General features: G+C 47.4%; 1 protein-coding gene across 3 annotated transcripts in view; it reads left to right on the top strand.

The window, feature by feature from the left end:
* SLC20A2 (solute carrier family 20 member 2) overlaps positions 1 to 18,139 on the top strand; it is a 119,805-nt gene that overhangs the window by 68,394 nt on the left and 33,272 nt on the right. For 2 of the 3 annotated variants that reach the window (XM_040417919.1, XM_040417920.1), the window contains exon 2: positions 13,484 to 14,051. In XM_040417919.1, the coding sequence (XP_040273853.1) occupies positions 13,763 to 14,051 (289 nt within the window). In that variant the 5' untranslated portion in view covers positions 13,484 to 13,762. Of the gene's footprint in view, positions 1 to 6,802; positions 6,871 to 13,483; positions 14,052 to 18,139 lie in introns of those variants that run through there. The other variant, XM_040417918.1, reaches the window with a different exon arrangement.

Raw genomic sequence — 18,139 nt, 5'->3', positions numbered from 1 at the left:
CCTGATCCACCGAGCTAAGGAGGACCTGGAGGCTTTTAGACCCTTATTCTTACCTGAGAATAGGACAAAAAGGTTATTGGATTTACGGAAATCTTTAGATATCTTGAGATATCGCAGGACTGAGCGTCTCACATCCAGGGAATGGAAGCTAGACTCCCTATCATTAGAGGGATTACTGCAAAAGGAAGGTAATACTATCTCCTGGTTACGGTGGAAATCCGATACTACCTTAGGTAAAAACCCTGGATCTAATTTAAGGACAATTCGATCATCGGTGATACGGAGATAGGGTTCCTGAATTGATAGAGCTTGAATCTCGCTAACCGTCTTGCGGACGTGATGGCCACCAAAAAAGCTGTTTTTAGAAAAAGATGTTTGGTAAAACAACTAGCTAAGGGCTCGAACGGGGCAAGGGTCAAGCCTGTGAGCACCGTATTGAGGTCCCAATTGGGGATCCTGGTTTTCAGAGAGGGACAAAGTCGAGAAGCAGCTCTCATAAATCTTCTGATCCAGCGATGATTGGCTAAATCTTGATAAAAAAAAACAGGCTAGGGCCGAGACTTGTACCATCAGGGTGGAAGGCCTGAGACCCAATTCAAGTCCCTGCTGGAGGAAATCTAAGATCTTCTGGAAATTGGGAGGCTCTAGATTTGGGGCAGAACTGCCGCTTCAGGAACAAAACCGCTTCCAGATATTCAGATATATAGAGAAGGTAACTTTCTTCCTACTTGCTTTTAGGGTAGAAATCACCTGATCGGAAAGCCCTTGGGATTTCAACCTCTGGACTTCAGGATCCAAGCAGATAACTTGAGGAAACTCGAGTTTGAGTGGAGTATCGGCCCTTGATGAAGAAGAAGGTCCCTCCTGGAAGGAAGAGGCCATGGGTCCTCTATCGATAGGTTCTTTAAGGAAGGGAACCAGCTCCTTTTCGGCCAATAGGGAGCTATTAGGATCAGAGTCGGGTTTTCTAGGTTGAGCTTTTGAATTATCCTGGGAAGCAGAGGCAAGGGTGGGAATGCGTAGCAGAGATCCCAGTCCCAAGGAATCGTGAGTGCATCTAGAGCCCAAGGGTTGTCTCGAGGGTTCAATGAACAAAATGTCGGCACCTTTGCGTTCTTCTTGGAGGCAAACAGGTCCACCTGTGGAGTGCCCCACTTTTCCACCAGAGCCTGGAACACGTCCTGATTCAAAGACCTTTCGGTATGGTCTATCAACTGGCAACTGAGAGATAGTCTGCCTCCACGTTTAGTATCCCTTTTAAATGAATTGCGGAGATGGACCTCACGCGGGACTCTGCCCAGGCGAAGATTTTTATTGCGATGGACATCAGCTTCTCCGATCTCGTGCCTCCTTGATGAGAAAGGTACGCTACCGTCGTCTTATTGTCGGAAAGTATTTTTAAGTGATGACCCACAAGGAGGACTTCTGCCGCTTCCAGAGCTTTTCGGACCGCTTCCAGCTCCCTGAAGTTGGAAGATTGGGAGCGGGTTATCGGAATCCAGGAACCCTGAAAGAAGTGATCTACCACTTTCGCACCCCATCCGTAAGAACTTGGATGTAGGGGGTCTTCTCCCAGGCGACTCCCAAGGACAGGTTGGCTGTACATTTCCACCAGTTCAGGGATGCCTTCACCACAGGAGGGATCAGAACCTTGCGATTCAGTGAGGACTGTCGTCTGTCCCAAGATCTGAGGATCCATAACTGAAGAGATCGAAAGTGGGACTGGCTCCAGGGAACGGACGGGATGCAGGACGAAAGAAGACCCAGGATGCTCATGGCTTCCCTTATGGGACAGGACCTCCTGTTCTGAAACCGACGAATCTTCAGTTGAAGGTTTTTGATCTTGTCTGGTGGAAGGAAGGTACGTTGAGCCCGGGAGTCCAGGACGACACCTAAAAACTGGATAGTGCTGGAAGGTACAAGATTTGACTTTCTCTGGTTCACCAACCATCCTAGTTCTTGGATGAGAGATAGGAAAGTTAGTAAGTCTGATCTCAGATTGTCCTCTGAATTCCCAACCAAGAGGAAGTCGTCCAGGTATGGAACAATCCCTAGTCCCTTGTGTCTCAGGAAGGCAACCATCTCGACTACCAGCTTCGTAAAGACTCTGGGTGCAGATGATATCCCAAAGGGGAGGGCCGTAAACTGGAAGTGGCTGGTTACCCCCCTGTGGTCCTGGATAGCGAATCTTAGGAACCTCTGGGATTCCGGATGAATTGGAACGTGGTAGTAGGCATCCTGAAGCTCTACTGAGCACATCAGGGCATTCTTCCCTATTAAGGGGATCAGGGATCTTAGGGATTCCATCCTGAATTTCCGATAAGTTATGAATTTGTTCAAGGCTTTCAGATTTATAATTGTACGGAAAGACCCCTCTTTCTTCTCTACCAGAAAAAGATTTGAATAGAAGCCCTGACCTAGTTGAGAAGGAGGGACCCGTACTATCACGTCCATAGCTAGAAGGCTTTGAATTCCCTGCAGAATTTTTATGCGTATACTGGAGGAGCTTATATTCGTGACGATGAAGCGGTTTGGGGGAAATGAGGAAAGTTCGATTTGGTAACCGAATTTTATGATGTCCCGGACCCAAGGATTCGGGGTAATGGACTCCCACGGAGTCAGAAATTTCCTCAATCTCCCCCCCACGCTGGCGTCATTGTTTGTTGGAGGACTTACTTTGGGAGGAAGAGGGGTTACTTCTACCCTTGCCCCCTTTAGGATAGCTCCAACGCCCTGACTTTCCCCTATCCCTGAAGGGTTTATTCTGGCTAGAGGGGGCCTGAAAGGGATATTTCCTTTTAAAGGATCTTTCCTCAGGGAAGCCCTTCTTCTTGTCCGCGGCCTTTTCAAGGATACGGTCCAAGACCGGGCCAAAAACATATTCCCCTGAAAACGGAATGGAGCATAGCTTCATTTTCGAAGTATTGTCGCCCAGCATCCTTTGCGGTGAATCTAACCGATTCGGCCGAGGCATCTGCCATGAAGGCTGTGGCGAACTTCAATAAGGGGAGGGACCTAAGTAACTCTTCCCTGGGGGTATTATCTCTAATGTGAGATTCTAACTCGTCAAGCCACAACCTCATGGACCTAGCTACCGAGGTGGCCGCGATGTTAGCTTTTAGATTAAACATGGCCGCTTCCCATGATTTCTTTAGAAGACTATCTGCCATCCTATCCATGGGGTCACGCAACTGTGAGGTATCTTCAAAGGGCAAGACAGTCTTTTTATTGACCTTAGCGACCTGAATGTCCACTTTGGGAGTCTCATTGAAAATCTTCCCCTCATTAGAATCGAATAACAGCCGGTTCTTAAAGGATTTGGATACCCCCAAACGTTTCTCAGGGTTGGACCATTTGTCGAGAACCCTATCTCGAATATTTTCGTTAATTGGAAACACGCGGGTTTTCTTAGCCCGGAGTCTCCCAAACATCTCGTCTTGTATTGAGTGGGCTTTTGGGGTGTCTTCTATCCCCATCGTGGCCCAGACAGCCCTTAGAAGGTCTGGCATCTCATCTAGCGAAAAACAAAATTTCCTCTCTGACTCAGTAGTGTCAATATCAGAGGAAGCCTCCTCGTCCTCCCAGGCTCTAGATGTAGAGGCATCTTCCCCCTTTACCTCCGGGTCAGATAAGGAGGGAGAGGGTTCCCTTCGCTTTTTAGGTGGAGGCGGGTCCCTGAGAGGGGGGGAAATTTGGGATAGGGAGGTCTTTACTTTGTCATGGATCATAGACCTTAATTCATCAAAGAAAGGAAGGCTGTTCTTCCGCAATGACACTAGAAATGCAGTCCTTGCAAAGTTTCTTGCGGTAATCGTCCGGAAGCAGTTTGAGGCAGGACACGCATTTGGCCTGTTTCTTGATTTTTTTCTGGGCCTCCTTAGGAACCTGGGGGAAATAATCCCTATCAGCCATGAAATAAATGCATGGAGATAACAGCCCCAAGCCTGAGAAGTGGAGGAGGAGGAGTAGGCAACCTGGTACAGTGTTTAGAAAGAACAAGTAACAGAGTAACAAGCGCTTCCCCACAGGGGAGGGTCTCCAGGGGAGCGGGGTTCAGCCGACATGACCGCACACAGACTCCAAGGTATGCCAGTACAGGAGGCATTCAGCGCTTGCTGACGCCGAAATTTGAAGCTGGAGACGCTTCCTGGATGACGTCACCTCCCTCGTCCACCGGAAGTGACGTCGGCCGCCTTCAGAAGCGCTTCGGTGCACACCCGGCGAACGCAAAAAGGGTCGGCGGGAGATCGCAGCCGGGAGCAGGCTCTCATCTAATAATGGAGCGAGGCCTCCCTCCTTCACCCCTGCCCAGCATTAGTACGTTGACCGCAGGAGAGCAGGGGGAACACCGGTAGGTGCCAGGAAAAGGATCCGTCTTCATCTCCCCACAGGGAGACTCTCTCTGCCCCTGTCCTCTGTAGGGACAGGAAACACTGGTGTTGGTGGTGGGAGGGGGGGATTTAAACACTCTCTCTGTTCCTGCCCCTACAGAGGTCAGGGGTCAATCTCCTCGTAGCCGTCATGGTGAGGAGGTGGAAAGCCTATTTTTTATTTTTCTGGCAATCTTGTGTGGGAGCTCATTTTTTTGGGATGAGGCAATTTTTTCGTTGGTACCATTTTGGGGTGGATACATTTTAATTTCTTGATATTGAAGAGGTGAACACAGCATTCATCTGGCCACGGGATATTTTATTTGAGGCAGTCGTAACAAACGTGGCAGTACCTTATATGTCTATTTTTATTTTATATTGTACGTGACTTGTTGAGATGAAAGGACGTTTTTTGTTTTTTTTGAACTTCTTCAGGACCAGGCCATTTTCCATTTTTTTTCTCCCAGCCTTCCAAGGGCCATAACTTTATTATTTTTACATTCAAATACCCATATCAGGTTTTTTGGTGAGTAAAGTTATACTTTATAACGGCAGCTTTTAATCTTGCATGCAGGGTGGATTTGATTTAAATCAAACCGATTTAAATCACTAGTCAGTAAGGCTTGCTTTAAATCATAGTTTTTTACATAAAGATTCATATTTGGACAATTTTTCTGTTGTACTTAGGAAGGAGAAAAATAATCATTACCTTAATGATAACAATTTAAACTGGATTTATTCAAAAGAAACAATAACATTACAGCATGTTTGTTAACTAATTTGGCTAAAGAAAATATATATAAATTCTGTATTTATAGGTTTGTAGAAGTTAGGATTAAGATCTTTTTCTCAACTCTTTTCATGTTATAAATTCAATTTTGAGAACTCCAAAATTAAACCAAGCATCTGTGATAATATCTTGTAGGCAGAGAAACTGCCCAATAATCTTACAAAAACCTCTGGAAGAGCATGACATTGTGAATGGATTAATGGAATTTAACAAAAAATTAAACATATACAGCCTTATTCTACATAATTAAAAAAGTAATCTTTATTTCATAATGAAATAACCTTTGGATGGTAATATATTTTCCTCAAAAAGCATTTTATATTAAAAAAATCAGATTGATTTAAATAAAAAAAATTAGATTTTTTAATATTTAAAAAAAAAATCATTGATTTTTATCCATCCTGGTTGCATGTGATGTAGGGGAAACTATAAAAAAAAGTTAAAGTGTAACTGCCACATTTTTTATTTTATTTTTTCTAATAAGTAGGGACAGATACAGGGGAGGAGTGAAACGTTCAAGGAAAACAAACCATACTCCTTTTTCATTAGACACGCACGTAAGAGGGTTTTCTGAAATGTAAATATTGATGAGCTATTCTCTGGATAGATTGGTATCTGATCCAGGGGCGTAGCTATATGGGAACCGAATAAAGAAGGGGCCCACCCAGGTGGAGCGCTAGAAGATTTTATTATCAGGACCCCGGTATTATACACTTACATTTCATACAGTATATACTGAACGTGTAGGAAACAGACGGAGCAGCTCCCGGGCCTGGTCTGAGAGAGCGATCTTGACTAGCCATAGGAACAGAGGCTGCACGGGAGGAGGGGATTGCAAAAAAGTTGCTGTAGGGCTCAGTCATTTCTAGCTACACCGCTGATCTGATCGGTGGGAGTCTGACACCCGGGACCCCCGCCAATCAGATGTTTGAGAAGGCACTAGCTCCCATGAAAACTGCGGCCTACCAAGCACGGCCAGCTATACGATGTACAGTGCTGTGGTATCACGCTCAGCCCCATTCACGTCTATGGGGCTGAGTTGTGCCTAGGCCATGTGACTGATAAACGTGTCTTCACTGGCCCAGGCTTATTAGATACTAATTAGTCACTATTGACCTATCCAAAGGATTTAAAGTCTCGGAAATCCCCTTTAGCACTGCATAAGTATTGCCCCAAAACCTGTGTATGGTACACTGTCCACCTGTCTGTTGTGGAACCTGGATGAACCAGAGACTGCACGGCGGGTATACACAGGCCATTCCGCTGAGGAAGACTTGCGTTGCGCCTCTTTCCCCCTTTGCCCCCGGCGCTCACATGGGAAAACTAAACATATCATGGCTTTTGGGGAAGGTAAAAAACGAAAGACTAGTAACACCAGCCCATGAAGATACACAAGGGCGCACAATCTGCCCACCATGGCTGACTACACCGGGCCAGTCCGGTTCCTCAGGGCGCATAAGTGTCGTCTCTCCTCTATACTGTATATGGCAATACCTGAGCGCGGCTTTCCCGCTCTCTCCTCACAGCTCACGACAGACGCTGTGCACTCGGACTGAGCGCGCTTTTTTTTTTTTTCTGGCGGCTCAGCGCGCGCTGACGTCTTTCACGCCGGGCGGAGCCATGGCAGAGCCCCGCCCCTCTCCTCCCGCTTAGTGCTGTAAGTCTGACCAGCAGCGACTTCAGGGCAGTTGAGAGCGGCGCTCAGTCCAGGTGAGTGACCAGCCCTGCGAACCCGCCGTACGGCCGCGGCTCCCCACTGTCACAGTGACAGGTCCCCGTCGTGTGCGCAGGATGCGGTGTAGCGGAGTGCGGGAGCATGATGGGTGACACCTCGGCTCGCAGAAGGGCGCTTTCCCCCCCCAGCACCGCTCTCCCTATTGTGGAGATGTGAGGCGGGCGGCTTCCTGTCAGAAGGAGAATGGAGAGGGACGCGATCGGGGCGCTCATGCTGTGTGCCAGGCGATGCCAGATACTGGCAGGACATGTATTTGCCTTCCCAGAACAGTGCACGACGGGAAGGTCCTATACAGGGTGCCCGGTTATAGGCATGTGCTCCACAGATGCCCCCTCGGCTTCCCTACTTGTAACCTCCGAGTACCCGGCTTGCCAGCCTCAGTAGTTGCCTCCTGAGAGGTGATGCCGGCAGGTGGCAGCAGCGCTCCCAGGAGGAGAGGTGAGCGGCCTGTGGATCTGGGAGGCCTGTCATGCCGGGCATGTGGCTGCACGCTGTGTGGATGGCATGGATATATGACCGGGAGGTGGCATGGAGGCATAACATGGATATATGACCGGGAGGTGGCATGGAGGCATAACATGGATATGGCACTCATGAAGGGCAGGTCCGGCCCACAGGCTATGTGTATGCTGAAGTCGCCTAGAAGGCAAGGCAGTGGTCTGCCTGGGAACTTATGAAGGGAAGTGGGTTTCTCCTGAGTTGGCATTTCCATTACTTTCACCAAGGACCATATCTCCAGAAGGATATTGATACTTTGGAGAGAGTTCAGAGAAGAGCTACTAAACTAGTACATGGATTGCAGGATAAAATTTACCAGGAAAGATTAAAGGACCTTAACATGTATAGCTTGGAAGAAAGACGAGACAGAGGGGATATGATAGAAACTTTTAAATACATAAAGGGAATCAACAAGGTAAAAGAGGAAAGAATATTTAAAAGAAGAAAAACTGCTACAAGAGGACATAGTTTTAAATTAGAGGGGCAAAGGTTTAAAAGTAATATAAGGAAGTATTACTTTACTGAGAGAGTAGTGGATGCATGGAATAGCCTTCCTGCAGAAGTGGTAGCTGCAAATACAGTGAAGGGGTTTAAGCATGCATGGGATAGGCATAAGGCCATCCTTCATATAAGATAGGGCCAGGGGCTAGCCATAGTATTCAGTATATTGGGCAGACTAGATGGGCCAAATGGTTCTTATCCGCCGACACATTCTATGTTTCTAAATGTATCACTTTATTTGGTGCGTCTTTAGACACTTTTTTTCTGGCTTTTATGAAAGTCACAGTTGATAAATTTGGCATACTCGCCCTCCTTTTTTTTTTTTTTCTTTTCTAATGACAGGAAATGGTTGTAGGGTGTCTCCCTGTATGGCATACTCTATAGATGGCGGGGTCGCTGGCGTGTGACGTGATGGTGGCTGATGAGTTTTGTCGTCACAGTTAAGTTTATGAAAGCTGTCCCCCCCCCCCCCCCTTTTTTCTTTGTGGGTGAAAGTTGAGTGGGTGCCTCCGATGTCAGTATCACACGTGGGTCAGAGAATATAAGGATTGGGTCATGAGACGTCAAACTAGTTTAATGATATAGCTGTGACGGATCCAAACTAGTTTAATGATTCCAGCTGCTCATGGCATTTATGTATGCCAAAGGACATAGAAAGGAGGCATAACATGGATATGTGCCCTGGAGGTGGCATGGAGGCATAACATGGATGGCCGGGAGGTGGTGTGGAGGCATAACGTGGATAGATGGATGGCCGGGAGGTGGCGTGGAGGCATAACGGGGATAGATGGGTGGCGTGGAGGCATAATGTGGATAGATGGGTGGCGTGGAGGCATAACGTGGATAGATGGATGGCCGGGGGGTGGCGTGGAGGCATAATGTGGATAGATGGGTGGCGTGGAGGCATAACGTGGATAGATGGATGGCCGGGGGGTGGCGTGGAGGCATAACGTGGATAGATGGATGGCCGGGAGGTGGCGTGGAGGCATAACGTGGATAGATGGATGGCCGGGAGGTGGCGTGGAGGCATAACGTGGATAGATGGATGGCCGGGAGGTGGCGTGGAGGCATAACGTGGATAGATGGATGGCCGGGAGGTGGCGTGGAGGCATAACGTGGATAGATGGATGGCCGGGAGGCATAATGTGGATAGATGGGTGGCTTGGAGGCATAACGTGGATGGATGGCCGGGGGGTGGCGTGGAGGCATAACGTGGATAGATGGATGGCCGGGAGGTGGCGTGGAGGCATAACGTGGATAGATGGATGGCCGGGAGGTGGCTTGGAGGCATAACGTGGATAGATGAATGGCCGGGAGGTGGCGTGGAGGCATAACGTGGATAGATGGATGGCCGGGAGGTGGCGTGGAGGCATAACGTGGATAGATGGATGGCCGGGAGGTGGCGTGGAGGCATAACGTGGATAGATGGATGGCCGGGAGGTGGCGTGGAGGCATAGCGTGGATAGATGGGTGGCGTGGATAGATGGGTGGCGTGGAGGCATAACGTGGATAGATGGATGGCCGGGGGGTGGCGTGGAGGCATAACGTGGATAGATGGATGGCCGGGGGGTGGCGTGGAGGCATAACGTGGATAGATGGATGGCCGGGAGGTGGCGTGGAGGCATAACGTGGATAGATGGATGGCCGGGAGGTGGCGTGGAGGCATAGCGTGGATAGATGGATGGCCGGGAGGTGGCGTGGAGGCATAACGTGGATATAGGAAAAGGACATGGCCTTGAGGCATAGCATGAATATATGTTATGGAGGGGGCACGGAGGCATATGATAGATATACATCAGATACTGGGCAAGGAGGTGGCACGGGGCATTTTCCAGTGTAATATTACCAGCTACTGTAAAGCAACCCCAAGCCAAGTCTGCCGCTTACTTCTTGGTATAAAAATAATTGCCCACTTTAGTGGCATTATTCTTGTATATGCCGAGTACTGTCTTCCAAGTATATGGTTAGACTGAATTCCTCCAGCATGCAGCTTTTCTGAAAAGAAGTTAGCGGTAGACCGACAAATAACCCACCTAATTAATAAGAGCAAAAAATGCTGGTGTCCCCTGTTTCATATTTCCCATAGACCTTGATCTAATATCTGGAGCTGGCAAAAAAGCGGAGTTGTAAAAAAAAAAACACAAGTGCAGAAAATTCCACTACAAGCCTATGTGTGCAGGCACCCTAACAATTGCTGACTTCTTTTTAAATGTTGCCCATGTCACACACGTGTTTGGTGTCAGCCATGTGTAAAGATGGAGCGTGTGATGTGCAGCTCTCTGTTTTATGGGGGACATTTATCAAACTGGGGTAAAGTAGAAGTGGCTTAGTTGTCCAGAGCAACCAATCAGATTCCACCTTTCATTTTCCAAAGGAGCTGTGAAAAATGAAAGGTGGGACCTGATTGGTTGCCATGGGCAACTAAGCCAGCTTTCCTTTACACCAGTTTTGGTAATTCTTTACTTTAGACTTGGCCTGTAAAGTTTTTTTTTTTTTTTTTTTTTTTTTTTATATGATAAGGTTTATTTATTTATATATATCTCTTATATTATAAAAATTATTTCTTGTCTCTGTTCTTTATGCGCAACCAAACGACTGGACTGATCTTCACCAAATTTGACACACGGGTACATCAGGTGTCCGGGAAGGTTTTAGACCGGGTCTCAGCTCTCTAGGACATACCGTTCCTGTGAAATTCCCAAAAAATTTCCTGCATTAGCCAATCCAAACCTGCAAGTCTTGCTCTTTATATCCCAACTGCCATACACACTGTCACATGTCCCTTATCAGCCAATAGAAGCTCGCAGGCCCTTGGTCTCCAAACACACACAGTTTTTACTCCAGGTTTCCATAACAACCCAGCCATTTTTCTTCACTGCTGTAGGTCAGCTTTAGGCTAGGTCTACATGATGACAATAAATTGCACGACACATAGGGAACAACTACGCTGCTACATGCATCCATCTTGGATGGATTTTTTGCGACTGTAGCAGAAAGTGCGACAGCATAGCTTATCATTATAAAAATTGTTGCGTGACATTGGTATGACAAAATGTTGCGCGACACATGTCGTCATGTAGCCCTAGCCTTAAAGGTGCAGGGCTCTGTGGAGGTCACTGTTAAGGGGGGCAGGGGCCACTATTAGGCTACGTCTACACGACGACATTTGTCGCTCGACAATTTTTATAATGGCAGTCTATGGTGTTGCACTGCAACATACTGCGACGCAACAGTCGCAGAAAATCTATTTGAGATGGATTTTTCGGCAACTGTTGCGTTGCAGTGCGACACCATAGACTGCCATTATAAAAATTGTCGCGCGACATTAGTGCAACAAAATGTTGCGCTACAAATGTTGCAGTGTAGTTGTGCCCTGTGTAGACGTAGCCTTAAAGGGGCAGCTGCTGTGAAGGTCACTGTTAAGTCAGTAGGGTACTGTGAGGTCACTGTTAAGGGAACGGGATACTGTGGAGGTCTGTTAAGGGGCAGGGAACAGTGGAGGTCACAGACAAGGAGACGGTCCCCTATGGAGGTCAGTGTTAAGGGGTGGGGTGCTGTAGAGGTCACTGTTAAGGGGGAGGGCCCCTGAGGAGGTCAATGTCAAGGGAGTGGGGTGCTGTGAAACTCACTGTTAAAGGGGAGGGCTGCTGTGATGGTCAAAGTTAAGGGGATGGGCTGCTGTGGAGGTCCCATTTTAAGGAGGCGGGGCACTGTGGGGGAGTCAGTGTTAAGGGGTGAGGGGCTATGGAGTTCACTGTTAAGGGGGCGGGGTACTGTAGAGGTCACGGTTATGGGGGATACTGTCGATTAGGGATCGACCGATTATCGGTTTTACCGATATTCAGGATTTTGACAGTTATGGGTATCGGCATCTATTTTGCCGATATTCCGATAACGTATGGGGAACACAGATCGCGCTGCTCTCCGTGTTCCCTCAGCAGCACAGGGGAGAAGGAAGCAGTGTCTCCCTCCCCCCTGTGATGCTGCTGCCGCCAATGAAGAGACAGATGGGAAGAGGAGGGGAGGGGGTGTGGCCACTGCGCCACCAATGATGTTAACTTATTCATTCAAATTGAACAGAAGGCGGGAGCTGGCTGGAGAATCACATAGCCGGCTCCCGACCTCTATGAGCGGTAGCTGCGATCTGCGGTAGTTAACCCCTCAGGTGCCGCGAATCGCAGCTACCGCTCATAGAGGTCGGGAGCCGGCTATGTGATTCTGCAGCCAGCTCCAGCCTCCTGTATATGAATTAATGAGAGATTTATCTTCATTGGTGGCGCAGTGCGCCCCCCAGTATTAATCATTGGTGGCGCAGTGCGCCCCCCACCCCCGTATTAAAAACATTGGTGGCGCAGTGCGCCCCCCACCAACCACCATTATTCATTGGTGGCAGTGGCCACAGGGTCCCCCCTCCTCCTCCGATCGGAGCCCCAGCAGTGTAAGCCTGGGGCTCCGATCGGTTACCATGGCAGCCAGAACGCTATTGAAGCCCTGGCTGCCATGGTAAGCTCCATGCTGCTGTGTGCACAGAGCAGCAGGGACAGTGTGAGCTCTTATTCACCCTGATAGAGATCTATCAGGGTGAATAGGACAAGGGTTCTAGTCCCTAAGGGGGTTAAAAGTTAGTAAAAAAAATAAATGCCAAAATATTAAGTATAAATAAAAGAAAGATTTACAAAAAAAACACTACACATATTCATTTTCAGCAGATTTGTGTAGGATTTATTTATTTTTTTCAAAAATGAAAATTCACAGAATATCGGTATAAATTATCGGCCTGAAAGTTCACAAATTATCGGTATTGGCCCTAAAAAATCTATATCGGTCGATCCCTACTGTCGATATCTTTTAACGACACACAGGAACATACTCGTGCGAAGCCGGGTCCTTCTGCTAGTATATATAGATTTTACAAAAGGGGGTGGGGCATTGACAGCTTGGAAAGTCAATGGTGTCCAGCAGGATGGGACATTTGGGATGAGCACTGTGAGGAGAGCCTCGTCAGTCACTGGCTTCCAGCCAGGAGGGTTTTCAGCGATTTCCTTGCCTGAAAGCACCTGACATCGGCTTCCCTCACATTGCACCTCCAAAATTTCTTTTCAGCTGGTTGTCGGGCACAGGATGCCAAGCTCCTCTTCAGGGAGCTGCACAGCACCCACTAGTAGTTTAACCCTTTCTGTGCGTTGTTTGAAAAGTCTTCCTCACATAACACCAGCCCAGCACAGGTACAGAGTCCTATAAGTGGAGCACAGTTGAAACTGGGTGTCGGGTTCATCTGAGAGCTGAGTGGTCTCCACACTTCTCTCCGTTATTCCAGGGCGCTCGTTTCCATCCCTTTTCCTACAGCTTTGTGTGGCACTAAGCGTTGCATTTCTGGCATGCTTATGTAACTAAAGCTTGTAGAGTCTTATAATAATCTTATTTCTTTGTGTTTTTGGTTGAAATGTCACATGTTGAAGCTGAGATCCAGCCAGCAGATTTATTCTCCCCTCCCCCCTTTCTCTGTCTGTTTCTGCCAAAGATCATATTATTCTATCTACCATGAAATGATCAATTTCTCCTTTTTTTTTTTTTTTTTTTTTTCCATAGGACAAGAAAATAAAGAGAACTTATTCAAGAGCAAATTATGGAATGTGTTTCACTGACTGAGCGCACCCAGAGGAACTTTCCTGCCAGTATTTTTATTACCCTCAGTTAGCATTTTCTCCATTCTCTTGAACACTAGCACTTTCCAGCAGAGCTGATCCCTGTTACACAGCTCTGCTCAACAGGTTTTCATACTCCTGTTTTTGCTTCCCCCGCCCCCGATTTCTAATTTTCCCTTTTTTTTTTGACCTGGAGTAAGAGCAAGAAAAAGAAACCGCCAACATGGTTCTTGACGAGTATCTGTGGATGGTTATATTGGGCTTCATCATAGCTTTCATCTTGGCCTTTTCTGTTGGTGCAAATGATGTGGCCAATTCGTTTGGCACTGCGGTGGGTTCTGGAGTGGTGACTTTACGGCAGGCTTGCATACTGGCATCAATTTTTGAAACTGCCGGCTCGGTATTGCTGGGAGCTAAAGTTGGAGAAACCATCCGGAAGGGTATCATCGATGTAAACCTTTATAACAACTCTGTGAGCCTACTGATGGCGGGAGAGGTTAGCGCTATGGTTGGTAAGTAGTTTGTGTTTCTTCTGAACTAAATGGGCTTTTGCTGGATTTGTTGAGTGTGCAGACCTTTCTTGCACCTCATTTGGTAGTTTTAAAAGGTTTAGGCTGGGTTCAGACCTGAGCGTCTTTGATATGCGCGTTTAACGCGCGTTTTTGACGAGCGTTTTTTGCAATAGTAAACGCGCGTTTGACGCGCGTTTGTGTGATTGACTGCAATGTCCTATGGCCACAAACGCGCGTCAAAACGCCCCAAAGAAGCTCAAGTACTTGTTTGAGCGTAGGGCGTTTTACAGCGCGTTTTTCAGCGCTGTAAAACGCTCAAGTGAGAACCAGGGCCATAGGGAAGCATTGGTTTTCATGTGTTGAGCGTTTTACAGCGCGTTTGAATGCGCTGAAAAACGCTCAAGTGTGAACCCAGCCTTAGGGTACTTTCACATTAGCAGCAGGGGAGTCCGGCGGGTGAACAGCCTGTCGGATCCATCCTGCCGCTAGTTCACGTGTGCCCCCGGACTGCCGCTCCGTCCCCATTGACTATAATGGGGGCGGGGGCGGAGTTCTGGCGGCAGCACGGCAAAAAGAGGCACCACTTGTCTTTGTTGCCCCTGGGTGGATAATCTTCTGTGCTTGCGCAGAACATTCACTTACTGTTCCTGATCCGTAATTGCTGCAAAGTGTTTGTTTTTTTTATTTTTTTATTTTTATGATCTGGTTTTACAAAAGGGGTGGGGGTATTGACTTGACCACTTGGAAAGGCAATGGCATTGAGCAGGAGAGGACATTTGGGAAGAGCACTGTGAGGAGAGCCTCGTCAGTCAATCCTCCTGGCTGGAAGCAGCTGTGTCAATGCCTGAGAGCAGCTGAAACCAAAGGTTAAATGCAATAAGATTTTTTTGTAAGAAACTGGAGTTGTAAACGGGCTTTTCATCAACAGCATTACATATAGGAAATCCTGAAAAATATTTGTTCTCTTGAAACCTCTATATTCGTATTTGTAACTCTTCCTGCAAAACAAAAAACAAGCTGTTATGTGGAATGATCAAGTTCTGGCTCCTGCAATGCAAGGATGAAAAATAGAGCCAAAGGTTAAAGGCAGTACCTACCTAAGTAATTAATGGTAAAATATATTGGCGCAATCAGACACTTAGCTGAAGGTCTTCACCAAACAAAATTAAAATTGCTGCATCCACATCCAGTAGCACGTAGTGAAGCTCCTCCATTAGAGATTTCCACCATCATCGGTAGCTTGTGAAACAAGAAAAAGACAGCCATGACCTCCAGTGGTATAGTGACGCAACACTACTGCTACACTAACAATCACATGGCATCCGCAGTCCATGTGTGTACTAGCCCAACTCGAGTTTCGCCTGGCAGCTTCTTGTCTTGTAGGCCGTGGCAGTCTTTTTCTTGTCCTACCAGCTACTGAAGACTGTGGAAGGAGGAGTTTCACTACATGCTAATGCATGAGGATGCATCATTTATTTCCTTGGCTGCTCTGCACTTGGTGACAAACCTGTAGTAACACTCCAGGGTGCAGTTTTTGAATCTGTACCTAAAGTATATAGGGGAAGATTTATCGAACTGGCTTAGTTGCCCAACCTTTTATTTTCCAAAGGAGATTCGAAAAATGAAAAGTGGAATCTGGTTGCTATGGGCAACTAAGCCAGTTCTACTTTACACCAGTTTGATAAATCTCACCCATAGTGTTTGATGGACACCGCCTCCTTTCTTTGTTTCTCTTTTTTTTTTTGGGGAGACCTTTTGAAAGCAGAGGGGTGTTAAAGGTTCCAATGTTTGCTCTAAAGTAATCAAATCAAACATATAGTGGGGAATTTTTTATGAAGATAATTATTCAATTTTCCCGTTCGCCTATGACAGCACCCCTGGAGAGGGTCCACCCCCTCTATCCCCAGTTTTGTTTCCTGTCCTAAGGGACAGGTAGGATCAGAACCGCTAAAGAAGAAAAAAGATGGAGCTGCGGGAGCCCCGACTTTGAATAGTATTAGGAGGGTTATCCCGTGCGGCCTAAGACTCCTCTAGGAGCCGCTGCAAAAGACTGGGCTCCCTTCTCCCTCCTACCCCACTCCGTTCTACTTTTTGGCCTAGGGAGGTTTCGGCCTTTTTGGTTGTCTGCGGCCGTGTTTGCATGTCCGGTTCTCTTTAAAGACAAAATGGACAAGAGAGCAGAGATTTATTAAAAAAAATTATTGGGAAGCCTCTGCGGTGGCCTTTAAACCTGCTATTGCCACCACTTCCGTTGGTAGATCCCTGAAAGTGTGGATGAGGGAGTTGGAAGCTCACATTAAAAGGAGGTACCCCTAGGAAACAGTTAATTTCCTCTTTCCCTACTATAAATAATGCTTTGGGATTTTTGGCCAATGCTTCCGCTGACTCATTAAGGTTATCTGCTAGAGCTTCCGCTTTATCTTACTCTGCCCGTAGAGCTAGAATGGGGATGCTAGTTCTAAGGCTAAACTTTGTGCCATTCCTTGTTAAGGTGAATACTTATTTGGGCCAGTCCATGACGATTTACTGGAGAAGGCTTCAGATAGGAAAAAATGCTTTCCCTCTACCAGTCAGCAGCCCCCTAGGAGGTCCTTCCGTCCCAGGCTTAAAGAGGACCTTTCACTTGTAAAAACTATGTGAACTAAGTATGCTGCCACGTAGAGCGGCGCCCGGGGATCTCACTGCACTTACTATTATCCCCGGGCGCCGCTCCGTTCTCCCGTTAGGCCCTCCGGTACCTTTGCTCCTTAAGTTATAGTAGGCGGTGTCTTCCCTTGTCCTGTGGGCATCTCCTTCTCCTTGGCCAGCGCTACAGCCTAGGAGAAGGAGACGCCCACAGGACAAGGGAAGACACCGCCTACTATAACTTAAGGAGCAAAGGTACCGAAGGGCATAACGGGAGAACGGAGCGGCGCCCGGGGATAATAGTAAGTGCAGTGAGATCCCCGGGCGCCGCTCTACATGGCAGCATACTTTTACAAGTGAAAGGTCCTCTTTAATAGAGCAAGTTTCAAGGGGAAGGAAAGAGCTAAACAGTTTGTGGGAGCTGCTAGAAAGTCTAAGGGGTTTCTTTTTTCCGGGTCAGATGCCTCTAAAAAACAACCCCAATGACGCCAGGCCTCCAGTAGGTGGTGCTGGCCGGGTGTATTGTGGGTCCGGAATACACTACGGACGTGTGAATGGACCCTAAGGTTTCAGAGTTTGCCAATAGAAAGATTTGTGATGACAGATTATCGATCAGATCCTCCAAGACAGTCGCCATCATATCAGAAGTTTTCTCCCTATTAAAGAAAAAAAGTGCTGGTAGAAGTTCCAAGACAGGAAGTGGCAAGAGGTTTTTACTCTACCCTTTTTCTTGTCAAAAAACCAAATGTTTTGTTTCGAACAATAATAAACTTAAAATGTTTGAACGGTTATCTGGTGTACGAGAGATTTCAGATGGAATCCATCAGGTCGGCTTTGAACAATCCCCTTTCCGGACTGTTATATGGCCACAGTAGATCTGAGGGATGCGTACTATCATGTCCCTAATCCATCCCAGCCACCAGCTGTTTCTGAGAGTAACAGTCCAGCTAGAAGAGTAGGTTCTGCATTTTCAGTTTCGGGCCCTTCCCTTTGGGCTATCCCAGGCTCCTAGGGTCTTTACAAAGATTATTGCAGAGATGATGGCCCACGTTAGGGAGAAGGAGATGGTTATCATTCCCTGCCTAGACTATTTTCTTGTCACCCGGTAAAATCGGATCCTTCAAGGACAGATTGCTTGGTTAAGCGAAGTTCTCGACAGACTAGGGTGGGATATAAACCTGGAAAAGTCCAGTTTGTCCAAATCAGAGGTCCAGTTTCTTCGGGGTGATCCTAGATTCCAGAAACCAGAGATGCCTGTTGCCCCTGCAGAAGGCTTTTCTGATCAAGTCAAGGGTTCAGTGCCTTCTCACGTCAGTCTGTTTCCTTGAGGGATGCCATTTCTGTGCTGGGTCCCATGACGGCTGCTATTCCGGGGGTAGAGTGGGCCCAGTATCATTCAAGGCTTCTCCAGATTATGGAAACTTGGGACAGATGGGATCTCTCTATCACCCCAGACTCTAAGT

The sequence above is a fragment of the Bufo bufo genome, chromosome 2, assembly GCF_905171765.1.
Source record: "Bufo bufo chromosome 2, aBufBuf1.1, whole genome shotgun sequence".
NCBI lineage: Eukaryota > Metazoa > Chordata > Amphibia > Anura > Bufonidae > Bufo > Bufo bufo.
The sequence above is the reverse complement of the archived record's forward strand: the minus strand, read 5'-3'. Positions and strand labels throughout refer to the sequence as shown.